This window comes from Alosa pseudoharengus, unplaced genomic scaffold, assembly GCF_046254945.1.
Source record: "Alosa pseudoharengus isolate Yale_2024_CS ecotype anadromous, Long Island Sound unplaced genomic scaffold, YU_APseudo_1.1 YU_APseudo_1.1_scf_19, whole genome shotgun sequence".
NCBI classification, from domain to species: Eukaryota; Metazoa; Chordata; class Actinopteri; order Clupeiformes; family Clupeidae; genus Alosa; species Alosa pseudoharengus.
Window position 1 is genome coordinate 20,385,310 of NW_027468657.1, and position 24,909 is coordinate 20,410,218.

The 24,909-nt window shown below is 40.8% G+C and overlaps 1 protein-coding gene across 3 annotated transcripts; it reads right to left on the reverse strand.

Moving 5' to 3' along the window:
• Positions 1 to 678: 678 nt before the first annotated feature.
• LOC143132433 (uncharacterized) lies at positions 679 to 21,607 on the reverse strand. 3 transcript variants are annotated; one of them, XR_012988294.1, is made up of 5 exons: positions 21,308 to 21,607; positions 19,067 to 19,108; positions 18,703 to 18,805; positions 7,290 to 7,378; positions 679 to 1,457 (listed from the first exon to the last, which is right to left on the reverse strand). XR_012988294.1 is itself a non-coding variant. In XM_076291953.1 (4 exons), exons 1-4 carry the CDS (start codon positions 15,903 to 15,905, stop codon positions 949 to 951), a joined length of 909 nt encoding a protein of 302 aa, XP_076148068.1. In that variant the 5' UTR covers positions 15,906 to 16,260; the 3' UTR covers positions 679 to 948. The 3 variants fall into 3 exon arrangements, 1 of the variants encoding a protein (XP_076148068.1); XR_012988293.1 differs by lacking the exon at positions 19,067 to 19,108; XM_076291953.1 differs by lacking the exons at positions 18,703 to 18,805; positions 19,067 to 19,108; positions 21,308 to 21,607 and adding exons at positions 15,512 to 15,638; positions 15,722 to 16,260.
• Between the last annotated feature and the right edge of the window lie 3,302 nt (positions 21,608 to 24,909).

Sequence of the window (24,909 nt, forward strand, 5' to 3'; positions counted from 1 at the left end):
AATGTTTGTAAATAAACACATTTAAGTCAATTTATTAATTTATTTAAATCAATGTATTCATTGTCTACTCTATACTTTGCACTTTTCTTCTTTTTGCACTTCTGGTTAAAGGCAAACTGCATTTTGTTGTCTTTGTACTTATACTCTACACAATGACAATAGAGGGAATCTAATCTTAAATCTAATCATTTTGGTAAAATAATAAAACATCAGCCATATAAGAAACTGTAGAATAAGCAACACGTATATAGTACATGTATGCACTTTCAAAACAAATTTATTTATTCCTTTTGGTCTTAATCTGCGGTGTCCTGCCGGCGGGACGGTTAACCCCCCCCCCACATTCCAAATCATTTATACATCAGATTGTAGATAGATAGATAAATAGATACTTTATTGATCCCTGATTGTTATGTAGCAGTCATATTATACATCTTGGGAATCAATACATGTTCATGTAAATTATGTGTAGTGCTTTACATTGTCAGATTAATCTAACTATGTCACACTTAAAAAAAAAAATCCAAGGAACTACAATGTCTTACCTTTCCAAAGAGTTCAAGCATTTGATTATAGGCCAAACTAGGTGGGAACAGTGGGCTCTGAAGCAGGCGCTGTGCAATTTAAGGCAAAAACTTGAAACTTGGTATTGAGTATTGATGACTGACACGGATCCTCTCATGTTAATCTTTTAATGAGATCATACACACTGAATAAAACAAGGCTAACCATACTAATAAACACCTTTTCACTGAAACTTTTAGGAACCGGAATATATTAGATACCAAATGAACTATTTTCAGAAGCCATCAATATGCATCTAACTGTGTGTAGAATGGCTCTAGGCCCTAGAAAAAGAACATTCTATTCTACGTTTCATGAAGAAATCATGAGTGAGGAGTGAGTTGTTGTTCTACAACAAAATATGATATAAAACATGTAATGTTTTCAGTAAATGCTATTTCCCTGTAAGTCCAACCCACTATCATGAGGTTCTGTCTTTATCTCGGCAACCATGACATCCGAATGTGCCGCCTCTGAGCTGGTGTCTGTTGTTTCTGAAATGGCCCCACATGAACACTTCTGTTTCAACATTTCCAGTCTCTCCTGGAGATCACGGAGTTCCTGTTCATGCATCCACTGCATCGCCTTCAGTTCTGCCCCCAGGTTAGCATTCTGCTCACAAAGGAAGTCGTTCTCGTCTTTGAGATTTGCAATTATAGTCTGAGCAACCTGAGTGGTGGTGACTGTGGTGCCTAGCAACCTCAAGCTCATGATGGTCTCCACTGTGGCTTGCTCCCAAGTTCCCACTCCGTAGCGCCCCTCGATGGTGAACGTCTCAGGTGACTCAGAAACATTAGTAGTATTTGTCCTCTCTCCAGTTTCCCCAATGATAACTTCAATAACATCCTCTTTTTTCACTTTGGGAGTTTGTTTAGCTAGGACACCTGCTGAACCTGCAAAATAGACAGGTGTTTGGTTACCATTACTAAGAATTGTGTTTATTAGGGTGCTGTAATTAACAAAAAATACTGAGTAAAATGTTACTAACAATATGATAATTATGATAACTACACTGTAAAAAATAATAAGTAATGGTTACTTGAAAAAAGGGTGGAAACTCGTTGCCTTAAATAAGTTAAGTAAACAAAACTTTTCTCTTCCAAGTTATGTTTACTTGATGTCTACAAGTAATGCTTACTTAGAAGAAGTTATCCTTACTTAAGACTTTAAAGTTCTGGTTACTTACTTCCAACTAGTAAAGTTTACTTCATGCCCTCGAGTAAAGCTTACTTAAAAACAAAGTTGTATTTACTACTGTTAAATGAGTTACCCTTACTTTGAGTTGTAAAGGGTACTTTATGTTGGATAGTAAAGTTTACTTGCAGAATGTACACAAATAGTTGGCACTATTAGATTAGATAACTTTATTGTCATTTTGCAGAGTACAAGTACAAAGACAACAAAATGCAGTTTGCGTCTAACTAGAAGTGCAAAAAAAGCAGAAAAATGCAATGTGATATACAAAGACAGGTGGTGCATAGACAGGATAAGAAATATGCGGTGTAAACAGTAGTATACAGTTGGTTTACAGAAGGTGGTTTAGAGTAATATAAATTAGGTATAAATATGTGCAGTGTATTAGCAGAATAAATATGGATATTCGGTATGAACCATATAGACATATATGTACAGTATACAGCTATGTGCAGTGGGGTAACATTGTAGTGCAGAAACAGTAACATTATAAGAGTAGTAAGAATATGTGTATGTGCAGGATGAATAGTATGAAGAGCAGTAGAAAATGCCATGTATAAGTGTAATTACAGTATGTACATTTGTAAATAAATAGAACACTATGGGTGGGATAGAGTAGTGCAATTGTCCGCGGGGGTGGGTGTCCCCCGTCAAGGTTTCCATGGTCATGGTGGACACCTCAACAGGCACAGGCAAGGAGGCATCGGGTGGGGGCTTAGTTGGTTGGTTGTCACCGGGATGCAGAGCTAGAGTTCAGTAGGGTGACAGCCGCAGGGAAGAAGCTTCCTCTGAACCTGCTGGTTCGGGTGCAGAGAGACCTGTAACGCTTCCTAGAGGGGAGTGGGGTGAACAGTCTGTGGTTGAGGTGAGAACAGTCTTTGATGATGCTGCGCGCCTTACGCAAGCATCACTTGCCCTGGATGGCCTTGATGGAGGGGAGTGAGGAACCGGTGATGCGTTGGCCAGTTTTCACCACCCTCTGCAATTTTTTTCGGTCGTATTCTGGTGTAACCTCCATGTTTCAATCTGTAGTGTTTGAGCAACTGACCTCTGACTTCACATCCAAACAAGCACAACTTACATGTCCAGTTCATTGCTCTGCATTTTCAGTTTTCCAACTAGGGGTGTAACGGTTCATGTATTCGTATTGAACCGAAACGGTACGGGCGTCACGGTTCGGTGCATGAATTTACACGGAGAATACACGGTATAAAAACACATAAAACTCTTGTGCGGATTAATTAATGTCATGCGCAATTACTGTTAAGTAGCGAGAGTTACGCGAGTTCTTTAGCGACACCTAACGCTAATCTGTAGCCTCGCCTTAGCTCTGAAGCTCTGATTGGCGCCTATGTTTTTTTGTCAGGTCGTCGGTCGAGTCAGTCAGTCATTAGCAGCACTAAGGTTAGACCCACAAGAGTTAGAGGATCCGCTAGTCTCTTTAAGATCGCAAGTTTGAGAACTTCAGTTACAGTAACGTTAGTACAGGCGAAAGAGTGGTGGATAAGATGAAACTGTGTGTCGGCGTTGTTCAGCAGTTGTTGGGTATGTGAGTGGAAAAAATGCTACACATATTCGAAGCCATCACCCAGATGATGTAGGCTACCAATCACTGAAACGAGGGGAAAAAACTTCCCCTGCGCTTCAGCAGCCTTTGGATACACATACAAATAGGGCCAAAACCTATGGCTTAAATTAAATTATTTCGTAATGACAGAAAGCTATGTAAATCGCGTGGTAATTACCTTTATGTTGGGGTAACTTGTAACTTCTCACATGAGGTTCTGGTAGTGTTAAGTGTATAGAGTAAAATAAAGTGACAACGCTAACCAGGCTAATAAACAAACCATGCTACGGTGAGTTAACGTCAAAGGGCAAAGTCACGTGACTTCTAGTTGTAGTCTGTGTATGAAATGAAAGGAGCAATTTCGTTTTTTTTTTTTTAAACTGTTGACTGAAAATAGTGTGATATTTTCACAGTTAGTAGGCTAGATTATTACTTTACACACAATAAAAAAAATATTGAGGCAAATTGTAGACCCTTCCATATACAACTAAACACAGATGTTGAAGGTCTTGCTTAAGTGGATTTTTAAAAATATTTTTTCTATGTAATTTGCACTTTCAGAAATAAGAGATGCTGTAGGCCCAGTTTTATAGCTGATTGTCTTATTTTGTTTACAAGTTACAGATGGAGTCTGGGTACTTATTGTACTGTTTAGCCTACATCTTACACACTTCAGGCTGTTGCAGATAGCTCAGGGAAGAGACTGTATGACACTAGGTGGTACAGCCTGAGACATGTACATTTCTGCATTTTTGTTTTGCTTTTCCCTCCATTGTACCGAACTCGTACCGAACCGTGATGTCCGAACCGAGGTATGAACCGAACCGTGACTTCTGTGTACCGTTACACCCCTATTTCCAACTGCAAAAAGAAAAAGAGGGCAAAATTATTATCAATATGCATCTATTGGCCATGTTTAACTAAAACAGCTGATTAAGTTTATCACATTAAATGTTCATTTAAATTATTTCTCCAGAGACCTAATTAATACTGTTAAGCTAAAAATATTATGATTTGGCAACTGAATTTTCTCTATTGCTTCAGGCCTAGTACATTTATCACAATATAATTTAAAATGTCAATCATACTTGGAATTATATGACGCCATTTTGCACCTCAATAACGGCACATTCGTTTAAATTCCACACACTGCAACCTAAGTCCTCTTGCTAAATCACAACGAAAGATTTTAGATAAAAGACCATGGCTTTCTCAGTCAGTAAGGTTATGAGTCCAATTATCAATGTTTTATCAATACAGTAGGAATATCGACGTAAACCATACACAGTTTAATCTTTACACGTTTTGAATCAACTTAGCATGCTAGCAAGCGTTAGAACTAAACTTCATTAAGAGCTCATGAAGACAACTGCTATTGGCAAATTTATACAGCCTAGTTCTAGACCCCAGGCGCCACCACTTCCTCATAACTTCGATAACAAAAAATATCAAAGGGCTTGAATACCTAGAATATTTGTTTTCTGCTCTGCATGGTCTGAGGCAATGTTAACTCGCATAGCTGCTATCAGTTAGCTGCAAACTGTTAGCAGCTAGCGCATATATCGGCCACTTAGCAAGTTGAACTTAACCTTACCCCAGCTGTTAATGAAACCGAATGTACAGTTTTGCACAAATGCTGTTAGTTCAACCTATACTGTAAACATTTGACACATTAATACATACTGTAAACTTACCGGACAGAGCAAGTCACTGGTGAAGCTGCGTTACACTCCCATCCCAAAAGTCAGCCACACCGTAACACTGCCGACCGTTGGCTGTGGAATCCAGAACGCTCCCTCTGCTGACTGTGCGCGTGTGCACTGCGTGAGTCCAGTTTACTCAGGTCTGAGTTGTGAAGCTTACTCGTGTATCTCAAGTTTTAGACCCCATTGATGCAAGTTCGGCACATTACTAATGTTACTCTAGTAAGAACACTAGGTCAGCCTATAGTAAGTAAAGTATACTTGTGTTACTGCAGTAAGATGTAATGTTATTTTTTACAGTGTAGGGGTGTCACGATTCTCCAAATCCTCGATTCGATGTAATTTTCGATTTTAAAGTCACGATTCGATTCGATTTTCGATCTTTTTCAAATATTACTATTAATGCATTCCTTATATGTTATTTACTCTTTTCCTTTTCTTTTTCAGGGGGCTTTTATTTTGAAACCGCTTTGAAACCGTTCCAACCGCGAGGTTGTAATGTAAACAGAACTAACATTAGGCTAAAACAGAGACGTGAACATATTGAAATGAAACAACACAGAATGTTAATTTGATTGTTTCAGCACACTCCGAAAAGACCCAAGGTTAGTGTTCATGGAATATGTACTTATAAATGTGCATTTTAAGCCTTAAAGTAACTTTGGACTGTAATTAGACCATCTTTTCACTGGCTAAGTTGAGTGGGCTAAATTAGTTTTAATTGACGTGAATGAACGAATACTTCCACACCGGTGATTTCAAAGTAGCAAGAGGGGCTTTGATTTCGGTAGGTTGATGTGTAGGCCTATATTTTAACTGGCTGCAGCGATCGGAGTGTTGACGCTGCAGTTCAGCACGTGCATGTGCGTTTGTGCGTCTTGGCATACATGCTGGACGTGACATTGGGGGTGTGGCTGCATCGTCGATTCTACTTTTAAGTTCGAAGTTCGAGATTGAGATGTAATTTCGATCGATTTAGAAATAAAATCGAAATCGTGACACCCTTAATGATAACTAACAATAGCAATCAACTACATTCAATGGGTCTCTAAAATGAACTTCATTCAACAGGTCTCTAAAATGAACTGACCAATCAGCTATTCAAATACATGCTTCACTAAAATAAAATCACAAAAAAGTCACATAAATACTGGCTTGCTGACATATCATGAGCAATTTACCACACACACACACGGTCACTGGCAGGTCGCTGGTTCGAGATGCAAACCCCAAACTACTTCCGATGTGCAGGTTGGTGCCTTGCATAGATGAGTGTGTGTGTGAGGCATTTGGTATGAGAGGCATGAAATTGTACATTGTTTTAAGAGCTTGGAGAAGTGCACAGACATGAAAAAACTGCTGCACATGCTAGTTAAGTCTAGCATGTGCAGCTGCGCTGCAGTCTGTGTATGAAAGGTGCTATACAAATAAAGCTTATTATTATTATTATTTTAACCATAGTCATAGGGGAGAGGTGAGGGTGGGTAGAAATGCCCCAGAATAGGCAAATCTGTTTCACTGTAACATTCTCCTCATCTACCCACACGCACCAACCAACCATCCAACGCAAACACAGACTAATAATAAATAATAATAATAATAATGAGTTTATTTTATATAGCGCCTTTCTCAAACCCAAGGTTGCTTTACATAGGAGGAACGCAAGGAAACACAACACAAGCAAAAAAGATACAACAAAGACAAGTTATCTGTATGGAGCTATGTGTTGGGTGCGGAGGAGAAGTGATCAGTAAACAAAAAGGCCTTGAGATGTGCTTTGAAGAAAGGAAGAGAACGACAGTCACAAAGAGGCTGGGGGAGGGAGTTCCAGAGTTTGGGCTGACTAAATGGGCTCTATTCACATCCTTTGCTTATACGTGCAGATCGACTTCCTGTGTACAGTTACTAGTCTGTCGGTTTTAACTGAGTATTGGCAGTCGAACAAAATAGCTAAAGTTATCTCGCCAGTTCAGTAGTGTCAGTTGCTTGGTTAAGATGTAACATGTTAACGTTAGCTAATTACCCTCATAGTTGTCACTGTAACTGGTAATGTATATTTTAAACCCTTTTTTCCGTTTGCTGGAGGGAGTGGCACACATTTTCAAAAATTGGTCTACATTACCGTGAGACGAAGGTCTTCAAGACCACTATAGGAAAGAGCCATATCTGTCAATTTATTCATGTAGCCTGGAAGTTGATCTGCCAGAATAAGAGAATCCAGAATTGGGATGTGCATAGAGTGGTTAACAGGTTGCCCATACCTTTAGACGATTCACATGGATCTGCCACAGTTTGGCCAGGGGTAACAGGGACGTCGTCAGCTCTTGTCCAACTTGTCTCTCTTACAGATCTAGGACAAAATAAGGTACAGTCAAGATAATACAATACTTATAAACATATTCACGGACCGGCGGGGAGTTCTTTTTTTTACTTGAAAAGAACTATCTCCAGTTATGTATGAACAGTGAAGGTAACGAACTCTTAAACATGTGAAAAACGTGAACTTTAAGAAGTGAAAATTGAACAATATGAACTATGAATATTGAACAACTTGAAGCTACATCTATCAAGTGTGAACATGTTTAACAAAATATGGGAACCAAACATAGGAACTAAACGTGCATTACGAATATAATCAGTGGGAGCCCTGTGCTTGTTTCCCTGCAACAAGAAGGTTCCATCTGGGGGTGATGGAAGATAGTGACACCCTCAGTGTGTTTGAAATGTCCAGTCAATTTGGTCTTAGTTGCAGTCATTGCCGAAAACCCGGCCTCGCATAGGCCTACGTGGTGGGAATTGTTAGCAACGTTTTCAGCGCTTTTACGGCTATCTCGGGATATTCTGCTTTGGTTTTGATCCAAAAACCAGCCAGAGAGGTTTCCTCATACACACTCTTAAGACCACAGTCATTTGCAATTTCGATCAATTGCTCTTCCTCCTGCGCTGACAAGTTAGGACTATTCGGGATATTGACAAATGGGTTGCGGACCCACTCATTGGTTTGCCGTGGATCTTTGGAGGATGGCAAGTAACGCTCAAACTCATTTGAAAGCGCAACAAGGTGATCGCGCACCAGCTGCGAGAGAAAGGGCCCTGTCTCAGTCTCTCCCAAAACCCCCACTACTGTTTGGAACATATTAAATACACCCCGGTCCACTCCTCGTCCCCACAAATCAAGCTTGGCTTTAAATGCAGCAACTTAATCTGCTAGTTTAAAGAGGCCCTATGCAACAATTTTAGCAAAAATGACCTTAATTATGCAGGTTGAGAGTCGTTCTGATGGTTCTACAACACTTTTTGGGTCGTTTGGTGGGTGCTTCGTCTCCCCCTAGTGCTTCTCCGCGGAAAAACCGAATATGCAACTTTCTGGTCACGGTCGGAACACATCCGGATGTAACTCGGCGGAAATACTCGAAAATGTAGTCAGATTTAGTCAGATTGTAGTTTCTAAGAAGACTGCAAAACGGACTCCGACTTGGCTTTGTTGCTGTTGAAATTGTAAGTAGCCTACCTTTGGGTGAACTTCGTTTTTGTAATGTGATTTTTGCTCGACCGTTTTATTGTGAGCCCTATGTGTTTAGCTTGGTTTATTGATGCTAGCTCGCTAGCTATTGGGGGTTTAGCGTAGCAGTCACTTGCTACCGAAGCTGCAGGGGGAGCTATGTCGTGAATAATGCGAGCCCAAATCAGGCGAAAACCCAGAAACAGCGAAGGAATAACCAGACCTGCATAGGGCTTCTTTAAAGACAATCTTCATTCTCCCCTGGAGTGACAGGTTGAGGTCATTAAGCAACCCGAATATGTCACACAGGTAAGCGAGTTTTGACACCCAGTCCTCATCACTAAAATGTGCAGCTAACGGTGACTTTTTTTCTGTAAGAAATCTCTGCAGCGGCTCTCGCAACTCAAACACTCTGGCCAGTGACCTGCTAAAGATGCTTGTTTTTTGTTGCTCATTCTAGCTGTTTAGCTAACTTCGTGTGACACTACCGTTCGCCAAGAACTGATCAAGTGAAGTGAGCTGACCTGAGGCTGCACAGCGCTGAAGGCAATATGTAAAGTGTTGAAGGCGGGACAGACAGACGTAAGAAAATAACCTTGCAAAATGCAAACATGCGTGCAATCAAATAACTGCATATAGGCCTATGTCATGTAAAAACGTGACATTATTGCGAATAAAATTGAGTTTAGTTTGCATGCATTTTTTTTTTTAAACTCATGTCGTAGGCTACGGCGGCCTGGTGGTTGGGGACCGCTGTTGTAGACTATTTGGAATGTATGTCAGGGGTTCTGATATAGAATGACTACACAAAATATGTAATGATTACACAAAACTGTACTAGCACTGCAATTGTCCTGACATCCGCAGTGTAATGGGTTTTAATTAAATGAATAAGCTCACTCAAAATCTAAACAAGAAAAAATATACTGTCCTTGTCAACTTTTTTGAGGTGGGGCATTATGAATACAAAGGATAAGAAGAAAAACACTTCAAAAATCTTAAAGTGAAATTCAATACCTTTTAATAACTTTTTTTAATACCTTCTCAAAAAAAAATGTAAAACCTCAACACCACAGTGATTTTCATTGGCGAAACATTTCTTAGACAAATTTGAAGGAGCTATTTAAATATATTGATTGATGAATTTCCACAAATTACCTAGCTTGACAAGCCAGACCGTTGGGTCTGGGAACACACCGTTGGCAGGGCTCAATCCGAGGGGCGGGATAAACGGTTGTCTTTCAAATTTCCTCTGCACGGAATAGGATAGCGCTACAACCCACGAGTCCCATGCATTCTTTTCTCAAAGAAAAGCTTAACTCCAAAGCCGATTCGAAAGACCTCTGTTCGCCATCAGCAGCAGCCATTTTCCAGTGTTGCCAAGTTCGCTTATTATAAGCGACTTTGGGCTTGTTTTGTCGTGAAGTCGCTTGAAAGTATTTGTAGTCGCGGATGGGTGTTTTTTGGTGCAGTCTCTTCGTTTGGGCTTGCTTCATATCTGCTGTTTCTGCGTAGAATCCACGCAGCGCCTACACGTACACACAGGACAATTTAAGCCTATGCTGCCTGACATGACCGCCCCATTAACTTCGGGGGGTGGGGAGTGGGCGCTAACATTTTGGTCTTGGGTCGCTTGTTTTAGGCTTGCTTCAGAGACCTAGCTGCTTGTTTTTAGTCATGTGACCTGGCAACAATGCCATTTTCTTTGTTTTCAAGTAGCAGGGAATTCACACGAAACAGTCGCAACTCGGTCATGATTATGTTAAGCCCGCCCACCGACTCTATACACGACATGTGATTATACGTGATTGGCCTGACTAGAGTTTGGTGATTTACAGCTGGCAAGCCAAGGACCCTAGCTGAATGTTACATTTGCTGCTGCTAGGGTGCATCTAGATTTCTAGGCTACAAATTACCCTCTGTGTGCACCAGGGGGTCAAGAGCGTGCAGATTAGCTTCGGCATGTTAGCATTCGCCATTTTCAAATATGGCGCTGCATGGAGCATTTGGAACCAGCTCCATGCACGAAAATCCGTGTTGGGCACGAGCTCTCATGCGCGTACATGTTGGTGGGCGGGTATCCGGCGGCTACAGCCAAACGTTATTCAGTGCGTATTTCTTGAGGATCCTATGAGAAGACGTGCATATTATGGTTGTTTATCCATCATATGACAAATAAACAAATAAAGAAAACTGTATTGATCTTGTTTTGTTGTTGTTTGTCCCGAACAAACATAGCCTAAACATGATTAAAGACAATAAATTACACAACAGCGGCATAAAGACCTTGTCTTGTTACACCATGGGTCTCCAACATGTTGCTCTCAACCTATAGCCGCCCCCTTTGGAGCTTGCCAGAGGCTGAAGCACTAGGCTACTACATTTAAACACAATTATTGCCGCGAGGCATTCCAGCCTACGAATTTAATAAAAAGTAAACCATGCATAATTAAAAAAAAAAACTCAATTTAGGCTACTTCGCTATGCAATAAGGTTTCCATTAGAACACAGCACACGTTCAATGAATGAAAAAGGCCTTGTCTCGCAATAAACAGCTGGAAATTCCAACACTTTTTCAACTACATGAAACTTTACAGTGATCATCAAATACCCTCTACATTTAAATGCCCATCAGCCTCAACATTTAACTATATAGCCTAATAAAAGTCAAAAAGTAAATTAAAAATCCCATACCAAAACTGAAAATCGTCTGCGTTTGATAGCCTGGTATGCCGCTCCAAACAAAACGCATGTCTCACAATAACGTACAATGTAAGAAATAAAGGTCTGCCTCGAATAAGCCTACCTCAAATAAATACCTGTGCTTTGCAGCCTAAGTAAATAGCAGACCCTGGACATAATTTAATGCAATCATACGATGTTTGACGCCTGGCGATGCTCTGGCCGTCTACTGTGCCTCTGACACCGCTGCCTCATTTGGATGGTAACTCCACAGGTGAGCGCGAAGATTGGATGTCGTGGATGCGTAAGTAAACTGTTTTTTGCTGAGTCCGCAGACAACATTCTATTTTACCGTTACTTTACCATCTGCGGTGTACAACTCAAAGTAAAGACACCACATTTTAGATGAGTTGGGGACGTAATTGTCCGCTCAGGCTGACCGTTCTGTGCGTTATCTTCAATACTATCTTTAATAATATTGAATATCTTCAATATTATTTTCAAAACAGGGTGGCTATTGAGGGCTCTGGCTCCAGTCATTATTGTGGCTATACTGGCTATTATTGGCTTGATTTAGTATTGGGCCAACGCTAGAATAGAGCACCCGCTATGAGATGGCAAACAATAAAATAAAAAACAAACTAATCATAGACTGTAAAAATGCGCTACACTTGGCACTAAAACCGAATAGTTTATTTATAGTTTGACTACGGATATTTCACGTCATGTTCGAATGCATATTTGCAGCAGAACAGCAGGCAGACCGCTCTTAGTTAGAGCCGCTGTGTTATCCAATGAAATTAAGTTGCGCTTCAGGGCGACTCCACTCGGACTTCATGCGCGTTCCCGAGCAACTTTTCTTCTTCTTGTTATGAGGCAAGGACTTTATGTGCATTATCGCCACCCTCTTACTGGAGGACGACTCTTTTTTTTGCAGAATATCCAATAAAAATCAACGTTGGTCCATGCGTCATTTCCAGCTTTGTAACTTGGCGCATGGTCAGAGTCGACTGGCGCTGGATCCGAACCCCAGTGTTCAAGATGGCGTTGGCTATGAATTGGCCGGATTTACTAGCCTAGCCTCCACCATTCATTTGTATGGAGGGCGGGACTTAGTCACTCTCTCCAGTTATATATAATACCTCCATGGTGTGCACAAACTGTCAAGGGACTTTCATTTTGAAATGTATGTCTTTTAATTATTACTTTTTAAACACTTTTAAACTATTGCCCTTTTATGCTTTTATGTACTACTATATTGTGTGTTTTTATGTTTTATTTTTTATTCTTTACTTTGTAAACAATTCTTTGACTATTGCCCTTCTATGCTTTTATTAGCTATTCCTGTTTGCTTTTGTTTATGTAAAACACATTGAATGACCTCTGTGTATGAAATGCGCTAAATAAACTTGACTTGCCACCACACTGCCACCTGTGGTTGTATAGAGTAACCTGTGGTAGCTCTATACAAAACATATTGATGTCAATGGTGCATTTTGCCCATGTTCAGGGTGGAAAGTGAAAAAGAAAGATTTGCATAAGACAAGTCAAATTGGTGTTTTTAAAAAGAAAAGATCATGGAGAATAAAGAAAAAAATATTTAAAAAATCTTTGTATATTCCCACAAGCAGAGTACTCAATTTCAGTACTTAAGTCAAAGTACAGATACTACTGGTCAAATGTTACTCCGATACAAGTAAAAGTTGCATATTCAAAATTGTACTTAAGTGAAAGTACTGAAGTACTTGATTTTAAAAAATACTTAAAGGGGTGGTTCAGGATTTTGGACATAAGACCTCATTTCCAAGTAAGCAAGTGTGATATTTATCAGTGGAGACCGTTTTCAACACGTTTCATCCAGTCCTTCTAATTGCAGAGTTCGCAGGTGCTAGGCTACGGTATGTGCTAGCCTGCCACTAAAAACAGTCTTACCCACTCCACAGTACACCCGAGGCAAATAAATTATAACGCCAGACTATCGATGTAAATGTTTGTATTGATACTGTTATTTCTAACGTTATTCTATCCTTGCATTTCAACGATCGCATTACATTTTGAGGGACTAGTTTCTTACCACGACGGAATTATACTTGCTCCAGTTAGTAGTACTGCGCCGAAAAGTAAACAGTAAAGCGCACTCCAATGGGGATACTTAGTAGTAGCCTTGGTAATATCAGTCCGCTGCTGAGATGCAAAATGACTACTACCAACTTCAGGGACCAAAGTATAACTATTGCAATGCGATGCGAGGGTAGTTGTATTTCTTACACTATTCTATCAACACAGACATTTACATCGATTGTCTGGAATTTGCCTCGGGTGTACTTTGGAGTGGGTAAGACTGTCTTTAGTGGCAGGCTAGCACATACCGTTGACTTGCGCTAGCCTAGCACCTGCGAACTCCGCAATTACAAGGACTGGATGAAACATGTTGAAAACGGTCTCCACTGATAAATATCACACTTGCTTACTTGGAAATGAGGTCTTATGTCCAAAATCCTGAACCACCCCTTTTGAAATTTGAAATTACATGTGTAAGGTTTAACACTTAAATGCATGCCCCTGACTAGCTTGTATAAGCTGCAGAATAAGGGATTATAGAATGTTACAGAATGAAGAAACCCAACTGACAGAAAGAAAATGTTTATTTTATTTTAATTTTTGTATGCAGTGATGTGGTTTACTTTCGGCAAAAAAAAAGCACGCATTTAAAACGATAGGAATCGTTCATCCGTTCAGTAAACTTAAACATTTTGTCGAGATATGGCCATGGGTGCGAGTACTCGACAAGGCATCCGCCTTCATCTCCGTCTCCGTCTACCTCCATCTTGCTGTCGATTTAGGAATAGAGAACCGTTAGACGTTGAACTTGGTTTTATAGCCTAGCGCACAGATGTGACGCAACCCTGATTAGTGATAGGCTGTCACCTGCGAACAAACCATCACATTTTAGAAGAGAGGGGAGGGGGGGACAGAGTTTCGATATAGGCTAGACCTAGTTTATTGAAAGTTAAAAGTAACGAGAGGCTTAACAGAAATGTAGTGAAGTTAAAAGTACGATTTTTGTCATTCAGATGTAGTGAAGTGAAAGTATTTTTTTAAAAATTAACTCAAGTGAAGTACAAATACTCAAAATCTGTACTTAAGTACAGTACTTAATAAATGTACTTAGTTACTGCCCACCTCTGCCCACAAGGTGTTTAGATGCTCTGAAAATGAGAACCAAAATGATTTTTTAGACTTCTAAGGTCTGCTGTTCAGACCCTGAAGGAATTTATTTTCTGTTCATTGTTTTTTGTGAGTGTTTCTACTTATCTCAGTAAGGAAAATAAATCAAGAGCCTATGTTGAGTACAAATATGTCTTCTGAAGGCTGAAGGATGTCTTCTGAACAGAGCCCAGCCAAAAACTCCAATAAAATTTGTATCAACTTTGAGGGACAGCTATGACCATGCAGGATTATCCAGACCAAATGTGACAATTTTGTTACATACTATTCCTATTTATGTACCAGCATGCAATTTGAGCCTCCTACATGGTTTAGTTCTTGCGCTGTGGGCTTGTGAACTTTGACAAAAAAAAAAGAGCCCGAACAAAATCGACACCCCCCTCCCCCTGTAAAACTGGCTGTATCTTGGAAAGTATTGATCTTACATAAGAGTAATTTTACAGTGTGTCTCCTGGGTAACATAGGTACACCTGGTATTTTTTTCAGAATTTCTTGAGACCTAAGTGCGTGGGCCCTGGTTGAACTGACGTGGAATGACCCTGAAGAATGAGAGGGTCTGCGAGTGTTTGATGCAACTTTGTCGCTGACTCAAAAACAAAACAATGTCAAGTTTACTTTGGGTGTTGTACCTTCACAATGTGCAAGTGAAAGTTATTACTTAGCCCGTGACATTAGACTAGTCTGATCAAGTGAAGATTTTGCGGCGGGGCTCACATTCCAGGAGCGGCGATTTCACTGTTCAAAAAATAGGTTACAAAATGTAATACCTCGTAAAATCACGATTACTACATTTTAATACCGTTTAATGGACTTACTTTTTGCTAAGCTGATTTACTACCTTTTCAACCCCGCGGACACCATCAGTTAACAAGTTAAGTTAAATCTAGATCCTACAATAATGTAGTTAAACTATAGGCTACTGAATTAAAATGGACTAGAGTGGTAATAACATGACACTACTCTCAGGATGTTTCGTTGTGAAGTTTGTCGGTCAAACAAGGACTGGGCAGCACAAATAATGATTTGTAGCAAATTCAACTGACACATGCAAATCATAGCAAGAAACCCTGCCTTCTTTCAAAACCTGTCGTCTTATGGTCCCTCATAGCTGGTAAGGTTATGGTCCCGGTGTCCGTCTTAACCACGGGGAAAATGCTGGGGGTGTAGTCCAACGTGCGGGGATTCTCACTCTTTCTCCCTATAAATTCACACAAAACCCGATAATCACAGAATGTGTAGCGTGAACAAGCTTTGCACTCACATTAATTAAAATCTACATACCCGACACGAAATGGTCCCCACACACGCGCGCGTGAACATTGGGTTGCCAGTTGGGTCTACCCCTCCCTATCACCTCAATCCATTTTGCACGTCTTTCTGGGTCCACTGGGAAATTATGAAATGTTAAACCAGACTTACAATATCTTCGATTACGACACCCAACTACACAACACGATTGCGGCATATTTAGTGGAACATGTAAAAAAGGTTGCTAAAGAAAGCCTGATCGTGGGATACACAAAGATCACGTGTCCTCTTAACGTCATCTTACGTGCGACCTAGTTTCAAAATAAAAGTCCAGTGTTCATATTCATATTTTTTACTGTCTATGTTCATATATCCAGAAACATGAGCTGTTTCCAAAGTCGAGGATTCGTGATTGGTAGAACTAGCCCTGCCGAGTCAAATCCTTCAAAGGCGAGGCAAGGCTTCTTCTTAGCATTCGAAAAACACACAATGGAACTGACTACGACTAACGAGTGTGCAGGAAGCTGCTAGGCTAGGAAGCTGCAGGTGTGCTATTAAAAATCATGCCTCCTGCCTGCTTCTTTTTGCAAAACAATGAATGCACCAGTCATTCTCCCACGTATATGAATTCAATTATACATGTTTGATTAATTTGCCAATATAAACCACAGAGCAGCAACTATTAAGCAAAATCGTAAAGAGAAAAGTAATATTTAGCTCGCAATAGGTCTCATTGGAAAATGTTTTATACCCTTCCTGAATGGCTTATTTACACACGGTGTGAGAGTTCAAAGTTCTCAACATGATATGAGCCCATATTTCATTTAGGTTATTTTACATGGTGACAATAACACAATGTTTACATTTAAATACATAGTAAACGGCATTGTTTAGTACAGATTTTAAATCTTCCATAAATGTGCGCACAGGATTGTGGGTGTTCACACAGAGGAGACACACATGTATCCTTGAAAATTCTCAGAAATTCTCAGAACGAAGGACTCAGTGCTTGATAGAATTTTAAAGCACCCTTGACATTGGAACCGTGCTTGGCGAGATTCGATGAGATAACATACTTCAAAAAGCAGCTTTGAAAGATCCGTCCTTGACTTTGAAAAACAGCAATTGTATTATTTCCAAGGCAGGCAAATTCCCGGAAGTTGAAACACCAATAGAGGCTGGAGGGTCCAACTCTTCGCTAACCCCCATAGTAGAATCTCATTCATTTAGGATTTTTTTTTTTTAAATCCCATAACTTCATATAACATATATCCTGTGCCGACATTGTAGCTTCTGTTTTATCTACATAAACAATACAAGGCAAAACAGGCTCAACTGCCTCGTACGTAATGTTGGGTTCCCGTAAGAAGAATTAGTATGTCCGGTTGTAAGGAAGCTAACTTTTTCTTTCGCACCGTAGGGAGATAACAGTATTGTTTTGATAAGAAGTGCAGTCCAACCAGCATGGAAACTCATGAGCAAAACCAATGGGAAAGCTATGTAGCCTACAAGACCATTGAATGTTAAAGGAACCGTATGTAAGATTGTGGCCAAAACTGGTACGGCAATCACTTTCAAATTACTGTAGAGCGGTGTATCCTCCCCCTCCCCCCTGACTAGCAGAACTGGCACCATAGAGGGTGGCGCATCAGGCCAAAACGCTACATGACAACATCAACATCAGTTGAGGGCTGCAACTTCACTTTTTAAATGACAATATCCTGGCCGGACTACTGTTTTCTTACATACAGTTCCTTTAAGGTAAAGCATTACATAGAGGCAATTAAACCTAATAAAAAGAGGTTTTTGATGGATTGATTGACAGTAGGCTAGGTCGGAAAAGTGGAAAGAACTGTGACTGAAGATGATCATGTCTGGTAGTTTCAACATGAACACGCTTTGATATCACTTGTGATGATGTTAATAATAATAGCTAAATAAATGTTTAACTTTGATGGCGAAGGAAGTGTGAGGAGAATTTCTGTGTGAACCATCTATCAGACGAGTTACAAGATTCAGTTTGATGGCTAACGTCCTGAAGTTAGTTCAAGTCTGCGCAGTACGATGGGAAGCCAACTGAAAAGCCGTTTGTGTCAGTGCCCTCCCATTGAAAACAACTAAGTTTGTTCGTCCATTTCTATTACTGTCTATGATTATTTCATGAATGAAGTACAGTAGAATTCCATAAAGCCGTCAACATTACACAGTAGAATTCCATAAGCGCGAGAGATACTCGCGTCACGATGACGGCAAGAAGTTGTTAACATGTCATTTATCAAGACATGTAGCCTGTCAGCAATCTATCTTAACACCTATTTGAAGTACTAATCAGGATATACGCATATTCAACTTCTGCAAAACCCTCGTAAGGTAATCATATTTTTGTTACAGCCAATATTTCTGTCTGATGGACCCACCACATTATTAGGCTTTTACATCAATACAGCCATAACAATTTATGTAAAAATACTTAACAGATGTTTACTTTAGCTAAATTACCAATAATATAGACTTCATTTAAGGTTCATATTTGCCATTTACCCCTGTGAGATCACATGTAGGCTATGATCATATGATCATTTTTGTTTTTTTGTGAGAAAAAGAGGAAATTCAATACCCCACACACACACACACACACACACACACACACACACACACACACACACACACACACACACACACACACACACACACACACACACACACACACACACACACACACACACACACACACACACACACACACACACACACACACACACACACACACACACACACACACACAATTACACTCTGGTCCAGTAGATGTGCGAAAGTTTATCAGGCATAACAACAGTAACTAAGGAGGGCTTGACTTCTGGAAGGGTCAATTGATATGTTGTCTTTGCATTATTTTTAATTAAATGCAGGGCTGCTTGCTTTGAATATTATACATTGTCTTTATTGTCAATACACTGTACTGTCTGTACGGCAGCAACAGCTGATCCTGATGCTGGGTCCTGCGCTTTACTCACCGCTGAAATCTCGCTTCATCTGTTTTCATAACATCACTGTGGCCTAACCGCAAAGATGGTTTCCAGTCAGAGTGGTTCTCCAACATCTCATAGGATGGTTTACCTAGAACAGAATCATTTGATTATGAAAACTCATTAATTTAATCAATGTTTAAAGCTGGCAAACTCATTACAGCAAAACAAAGGCTAAGGACACTAGGGGACAATGCATCTTCTGACTTAATCTGATGACTTAAAACGTGTGTAATGAGTTAAATCTTACCCAAATAGCCACAGAACCCACACAACCTAATATGAAAATTCCCAGTCGTTCATCCCTGTTACATCTCATTCTTACAAATAACCCTCATAATTATATGCATACCTGTGTATTACCAATGGATTTCAGTGATCATTGTCCTGTGGGCTGCATTAGAGATGGCAGAAGAAAAAGGTCAGGGCCTCTGTATGTAAATTGAGAGATCTCAAAGAAACAAAGCTTGGGCATTGGCAAGATCCACTGGTAGTGATGGAGATTGGCAAACTTTCAGACATCTTAGAAATACATGCACTTACTTTGTGAAAACGGCTAAATCGACCTATTATTTAAACAATCTGTCTGACTGTGGTAGCAATCCAGCGAAACTCTGGAAAGTGTTTAAGTCCCTAAAAGTTGTTTCTTCAACCACTCTTCCTCCACAAATTATGTTGGATTCTAAAGTGGTAAATGAGAAAATGGAGATTTGTAATGCTTTTAATAAGCTTAATCACTTTATCAAATGTGGTACTCTATTTGATCAACTGAATAGTGTGGCTATGGCACCAGCGACACAAGTCCATTTCAGTGTTACTAGTCCTGAAGAAGAGAGTTTTTTATTTTTAAATAGGCCTAATAACCCTTCCTTCTCATTTAGACCAGTAAACCAATCTGAGGTTCTCTATGGATTGTGTAATTCCAAGTGTATGAAAAGCTCTCTGGGTGCAGATCAGTTAGACCCACATCTCTTAAAGATTGCAGCCCCTGTCATTGCTGAACCTTTGACTCACATTTTTAATTTAACATTCTGCTCTGGTTCAATTCCAGAAGTCTGGAAATCAGCCCTAGTGACTCATTTACTTAAAGGAGGAGACTCAAGTGATTTGAATAACTATAGGCAAATCTCCAAGCTCCCATGTTTAGCTAAGATGTTAGAATCCTTTCTAAAAACAGCTTCGTTCCTTTCTGTAATCATATTCTATATTAAGTCTTTATCAATCTGGGATCAGAGCTAGCCACAGCACAATTACAGCAGCAACTGCTGTAGTAAATGATATAGCTACTGTTGTTGACAGTAAGAAACATTGTGCAGCTTTGTTTATTGACTTGTCAAAGGACACTGTTAATCACAGGTTACTTCTTGAAAAACGAACCTCTTTTGGTCTAGATGAAGTTTCCTTTAAATGGTTTTTAAAACTACCTCTCTAATAGAACAGTGGGTAGATGTGACAGGATCAACCTCAAAGCCATTGAGACTAAATAATGGTGTTCCACAGGGCTCAATTTTGGGGCCACTGTTGTTTACATTGTATATCAATGACATCTGTGCTTCAATAGAAAATTGTAAAGTGCATTTCCATGCAGATGACACAATCCTTTATGCCTATGCACCATCTGTAGAGCAAGCAGTGTCATATATTCAATGTGCATTTGATTGTGTGCAGAAATCCTTGAATGATCTTAAACTGGTTTTAAAAGAAGCAAAAACCAAATGTATGATCCAGTGTTTCCCACAGAATTTAATTCTATTTGTGGTGGTAGGTTTGAAGAATTAACTGGAATGCAAAAGTTTTTAACAAATTAGCGCAGCGTGGTTATGATGCTAGTCAGATTTAAGCACAATTTAGTACAACCTGGAAAATCATTGTGTGGTGGTCAATGTTGATATTGTGGTGGGCCGCCACAAATAAGTCAATGTATGGGAAACACTGTGATCTTTACTAGATCGAGAAAGTGTGACCTTGATGCCTATAACATCTGTTCCCTAAATGGGACACAAATTGAGCAAGTTTCTCAATACAAATATCTAGGCATTTGGCTAAATAACAAACTATCATTTAGAACACATGTGCTTGATCTCACAAAAAGGTAAAAAATAAATTAGGTGCACTTTATAGAATTAGGTCTTGCTTCTCTTTAGAAAGCAGAATGACCATTATTCAATAAACTATAATGTCAGTCCTAGACTATGGTGATATTGTGTATGCATGCAGCCCCTACCACTCTGAAATCACTTGATGCAGTTTACCACAGTTCACTAACGTTACGTTTTATAACTGGAGATGGATTTAAAACTCATCACTGTAAATTACACCTTAATGTAGGATGGTCTTCCTTCTATGATAGGAGGGAAAGGCATTGCCTCCTTTTTGTTTATAAGGCATTACAGAACCTCAACTAGTTTTGTTTAAAACAACAACATTAATGGTTGGCCATTGAGTATTTTCGAAGAAGCAACAGTTTGATAGATAGTTAGCTAGCAGGCTAGGCAACGGCATCAGGTGCACCACCTCCCTCCCTGGGTTTGGTGCACTTCGTGGCTATAAGAGCCGACAACATAAACATTAAAGACATTTTAAGAGAACGTACCCGAATGAAAATGGAGAGAACACACTCTCATCGACTGGGAGACGTGGTCGAAAGTAATGTCCTTTCTTCTAATTGCCGCCACCCAAGCAATCCGACGTCTCATCGTCACATCGGAGACATGCTCTCCTTGATGCTTTTTCCATTTAGGGAAACGAAAAAACTGTATGTTCGTACGGTTTCCATCACAATCGCGTGAGGCACCGGAGCACGTTTTTACACAGCAGCGTGTTCCAGGCATTCTAAAGTTGCGGAATTGCAACAAGCTCCTCTACTATCAACACAAACAAACAAACAAACGACTTCGACTTCTTCTTCTTCTTTGGGTTTATTGGCGGGTTACGCTTCAACGTCGCATACCGCCACCTACTGGTACAAGGAGATTCTGCTATTTAGGGCTAACAAACGACTTCTCGCAGGTAAACCAAAGATCGTTAAGGCGGAAAAGATAAAGTGATATCTATATCGCGTCTCCTTTGCTTATTCCATATCCAGAACATACCAAGAAGGAACTAATTATGTGAACTTTTTTCATTTATCGAGTAAGATATGGCGGCGCAACTTCCAAGCTCCATGTCACACATTGGCCTCCAGTCACTTTTACCGCTGTTTCCTCCGAAGGTGGGCGTGGTTGCCCTAAGAGACTGCAAAAACTGCGTCTCTAAATGACTTGACTCCCTCTCAAAAACTGGCATCATCCACATGAACACGCATCGCTAAGACAGGGAGTAGTTAAGTCGTAAATTCAGTTGGTGTTAACCCACCTAAGTTCAATTCTAAAGACTGGACTTAACAAAGACCAACTTAGCAGTTAAGAGCAGTCATAGCAAAGAGTTGGTGCAACCATATGGGTGCAACCAGAGCCATAGGCTATAAAGGTACCTTTATGTGGCTCTGGGTGCAACAGGTGTCTGCTGTCTGCGCCCCTACGTCATAATGGTGAGGTCACCATTATGGGCGAAAATCGTCATATCAGATCACTTGATGCATCTTCACCTTAGGACTCACCCGCTCGCTTCTCAGTAGATTATATTTAAGTTCTATACAATTTATTTTTAAGTAGCTCCTATCGGCGATATTTTAAGTTCAATGGATTTTCAAAAGGAGTTCGGAAAACTCCATGCAGAAAATGAGGAGATGAAAAAAATGATGCTCCTGATTTTATGCCAGGAGCAGAATCAGAACACGATTTGTACCGCATGTGTGAGTTCCCTCAAACATCTAAGAGCCGGTGTACAGTTTTATATAGCCTAAATTATAACTAAATCTAATATTCCATGTTCCCTGCACTTCATTTGGTATCAAAGATTCTAGAGCGGAGCTCTGTTCTAGAATCTTTGGTATCTATGCTGAAAGGGTAAAGGTCAATGTTTAAGTATGTTTTGATGATGGGCATCTATGAAGTGACCTTTCCAGGTCAAAGTTGAAAGGATACAGCTTTGGTCAAATCTGACTATCAGTCACACTTTTTGGGTTAGTACCATGGAGGTATTACTACAAATTATGATGTTGTTCATACAGCTACTCTGTAATGTTATTATAATATAATATCATTAATAATGTAATAATATAATGATGCCTTAGTTATTTACTAAATAGTGCACTATAGTGAAACAGTGAAGATTTCAAACACAGCATGGCGGTTGGGCAGTTGTGTGTCAGAGGGTGTAGATGGTGGCCATGTTTGATGACATGTTGCCTCTTGCCTCTCTGCAGCCTCATCTTCTGACCTTGCCCCACGATCCCACAACGCGTTGGGGCCCAACCCAGCCCTTGCATGCCAGTGCGGCACCTGGCCAACGGAAGCTGCTAGCCCCCATACCCCCTGCATCCCCCCACCACCAGCTGCAGCGGTCTGTAAGGTCTACGCTGAGACCCCTGAGCGCTCAGCAGAAGGAGTGCCAGGCTCGCAAGGAACTCCTGCAGGAGGTCCTGGAACTCGCTGAGGAGATCAGATTTGCCAGTCTCAATGATGCCAAGGCCTCGGACCAGACAGGCTGCTCTGTGGGCAGCCTCAGTCCTGTGGATCGCAGGACCCCGCCGGCGCCCCGTACTCTGCCCTTCCTCAATTCGCCCATTGCCCCTGCTTTCTCCGCCCCCCCAAAGACAACCAGCCACAGACAGTTCCAGAGTAGACTACCCCGTCTCAAGAACACCACATCACTCAATGGGGTCACTGCTGTGACAGGTGAGTAGTCTCTCTTATACTCTCTCTCTCTTTCTCTCTCTCTCTCTCACACACACACACACACACACACACACACACACACACACACACACACACACACACACACACACAGAATATATTCACTCAGTCTTTATTAGCCTAATTAAATATCAGTGAAGATATCAATACAAATAACAAAGTTGTTTGCCAAGGCAAATGTAGACAGGATTTCAGACAAACATATTTGACCTTTGACCTCCCAGAGCAAAAGTCTGTTGAGTCTCTGGCAGGGAGGCAGGAAGAAACGAGGGAGCATAAGGAGGTGAAGAAGAGGAAAGTGACTGAGGCGAGGCATATAAGCAAGACCCAGCCGGCCAAGAATCTGCCAGAGTTGGCCAAACTGCGCCCACTGTCCTGTCCCGAGCAGGCCCTCCTGCAGGCCTTTACAGTGCTCAGCGACGATGACTGGTGGGAGTATAGCTTAAATAGTCTAGGCTGATATATTAACAAATGAAAGGCTTTTTGCCAAGATAGGCTAAGCTATTACACTATCCAGACAAATCGTAGGCTTTTAGCTAAGATAGATTAGACTATGCTGAGATATTGATGTTAAAAGAACAGCATGCCTTTAGAGTAGATAGTATAGGCTATGCTAACACATAGGATTTACATGGCAAGAGTTGGTAAGTAGCTGGAGATAGAATACTTGAACCAAGTCCATGTATTAGCATGTTCCTCTGATGTGAGTGTGTTGTTGGTGCTGCTGCAGGGGGAAGAAGATCGAGGCCCTGATCTCCATCAGGTCTCTGGCTCAGCACCACGCCAACATGCTGCTGCCCAGGCTGCATGATGTTTGTCTGGCCGTCAATCAAGAGGTGAGAGGCTCTCTGCCTGAAAACATTCTGGAGCACATGTTGTATCTTTTGTCCTGTTTCAAAATAGGCAATATCTATTGAAATGCCTTAATGATGCTACCAAAGAAATGATGTCAACTTCTACTTCCCACAACATACAGCATTCTAATTCCCTCCTCCCAACCAGGTGAAGAACCTGCGCTCAGTGGTGTCCCGTGCTGCCATGGTGACGCTGGCCCACCTGTTTGCTCACCTGGGGCAGGACATGGATGCGGAGGCCGAGGGCGCAGCCCGGACACTGCTGCCGAAGGCTGGAGAGTCCAGCAACTTCATGAAGGACATGGATTTGGCCCTGGGGTACATGGTGTATAACACCAACCCCATCCGCAGCATGAACGCTCTCATCAACGGAGGGCTCAGGTTAGGGGCAGAGAGAAAAAGAGAGCAGGGTTGTACTGGTTAATTGCTTTCTAGTGCTTCTTAACTTTCTCTGTGTTACCTGGCTATGTAGATGTCTGTATCAGTTGTTACTCACCTAGTTTGTCTGTTGTTTCTCTGTCTCAGCGGTTTCTCCTGGTTCTGTC

What these genes read in the sequence shown, in the direction of transcription:
- LOC143132433 (XM_076291953.1), bottom strand. Translation starts at nt 15,905, where the DNA reads ATGCCGCAATCGTGTTGTGTAGTTGGGTGTCGTAATCGAAGATATTGT. An exon ending in TGGGGACCATTTCGTGTCGG is followed by an intron (nt 15,639 to 15,721) that starts GTATGTAGATTT and finishes GTGAATTTATAG; the next exon opens with GGAGAAAGAGTGAGAATCCC. An exon ending in ACGACAGGTTTTGAAAGAAG is followed by an intron (nt 7,379 to 15,511) that starts GCAGGGTTTCTT and finishes ATTTTGTCCTAG; the next exon opens with ATCTGTAAGAGAGACAAGTT.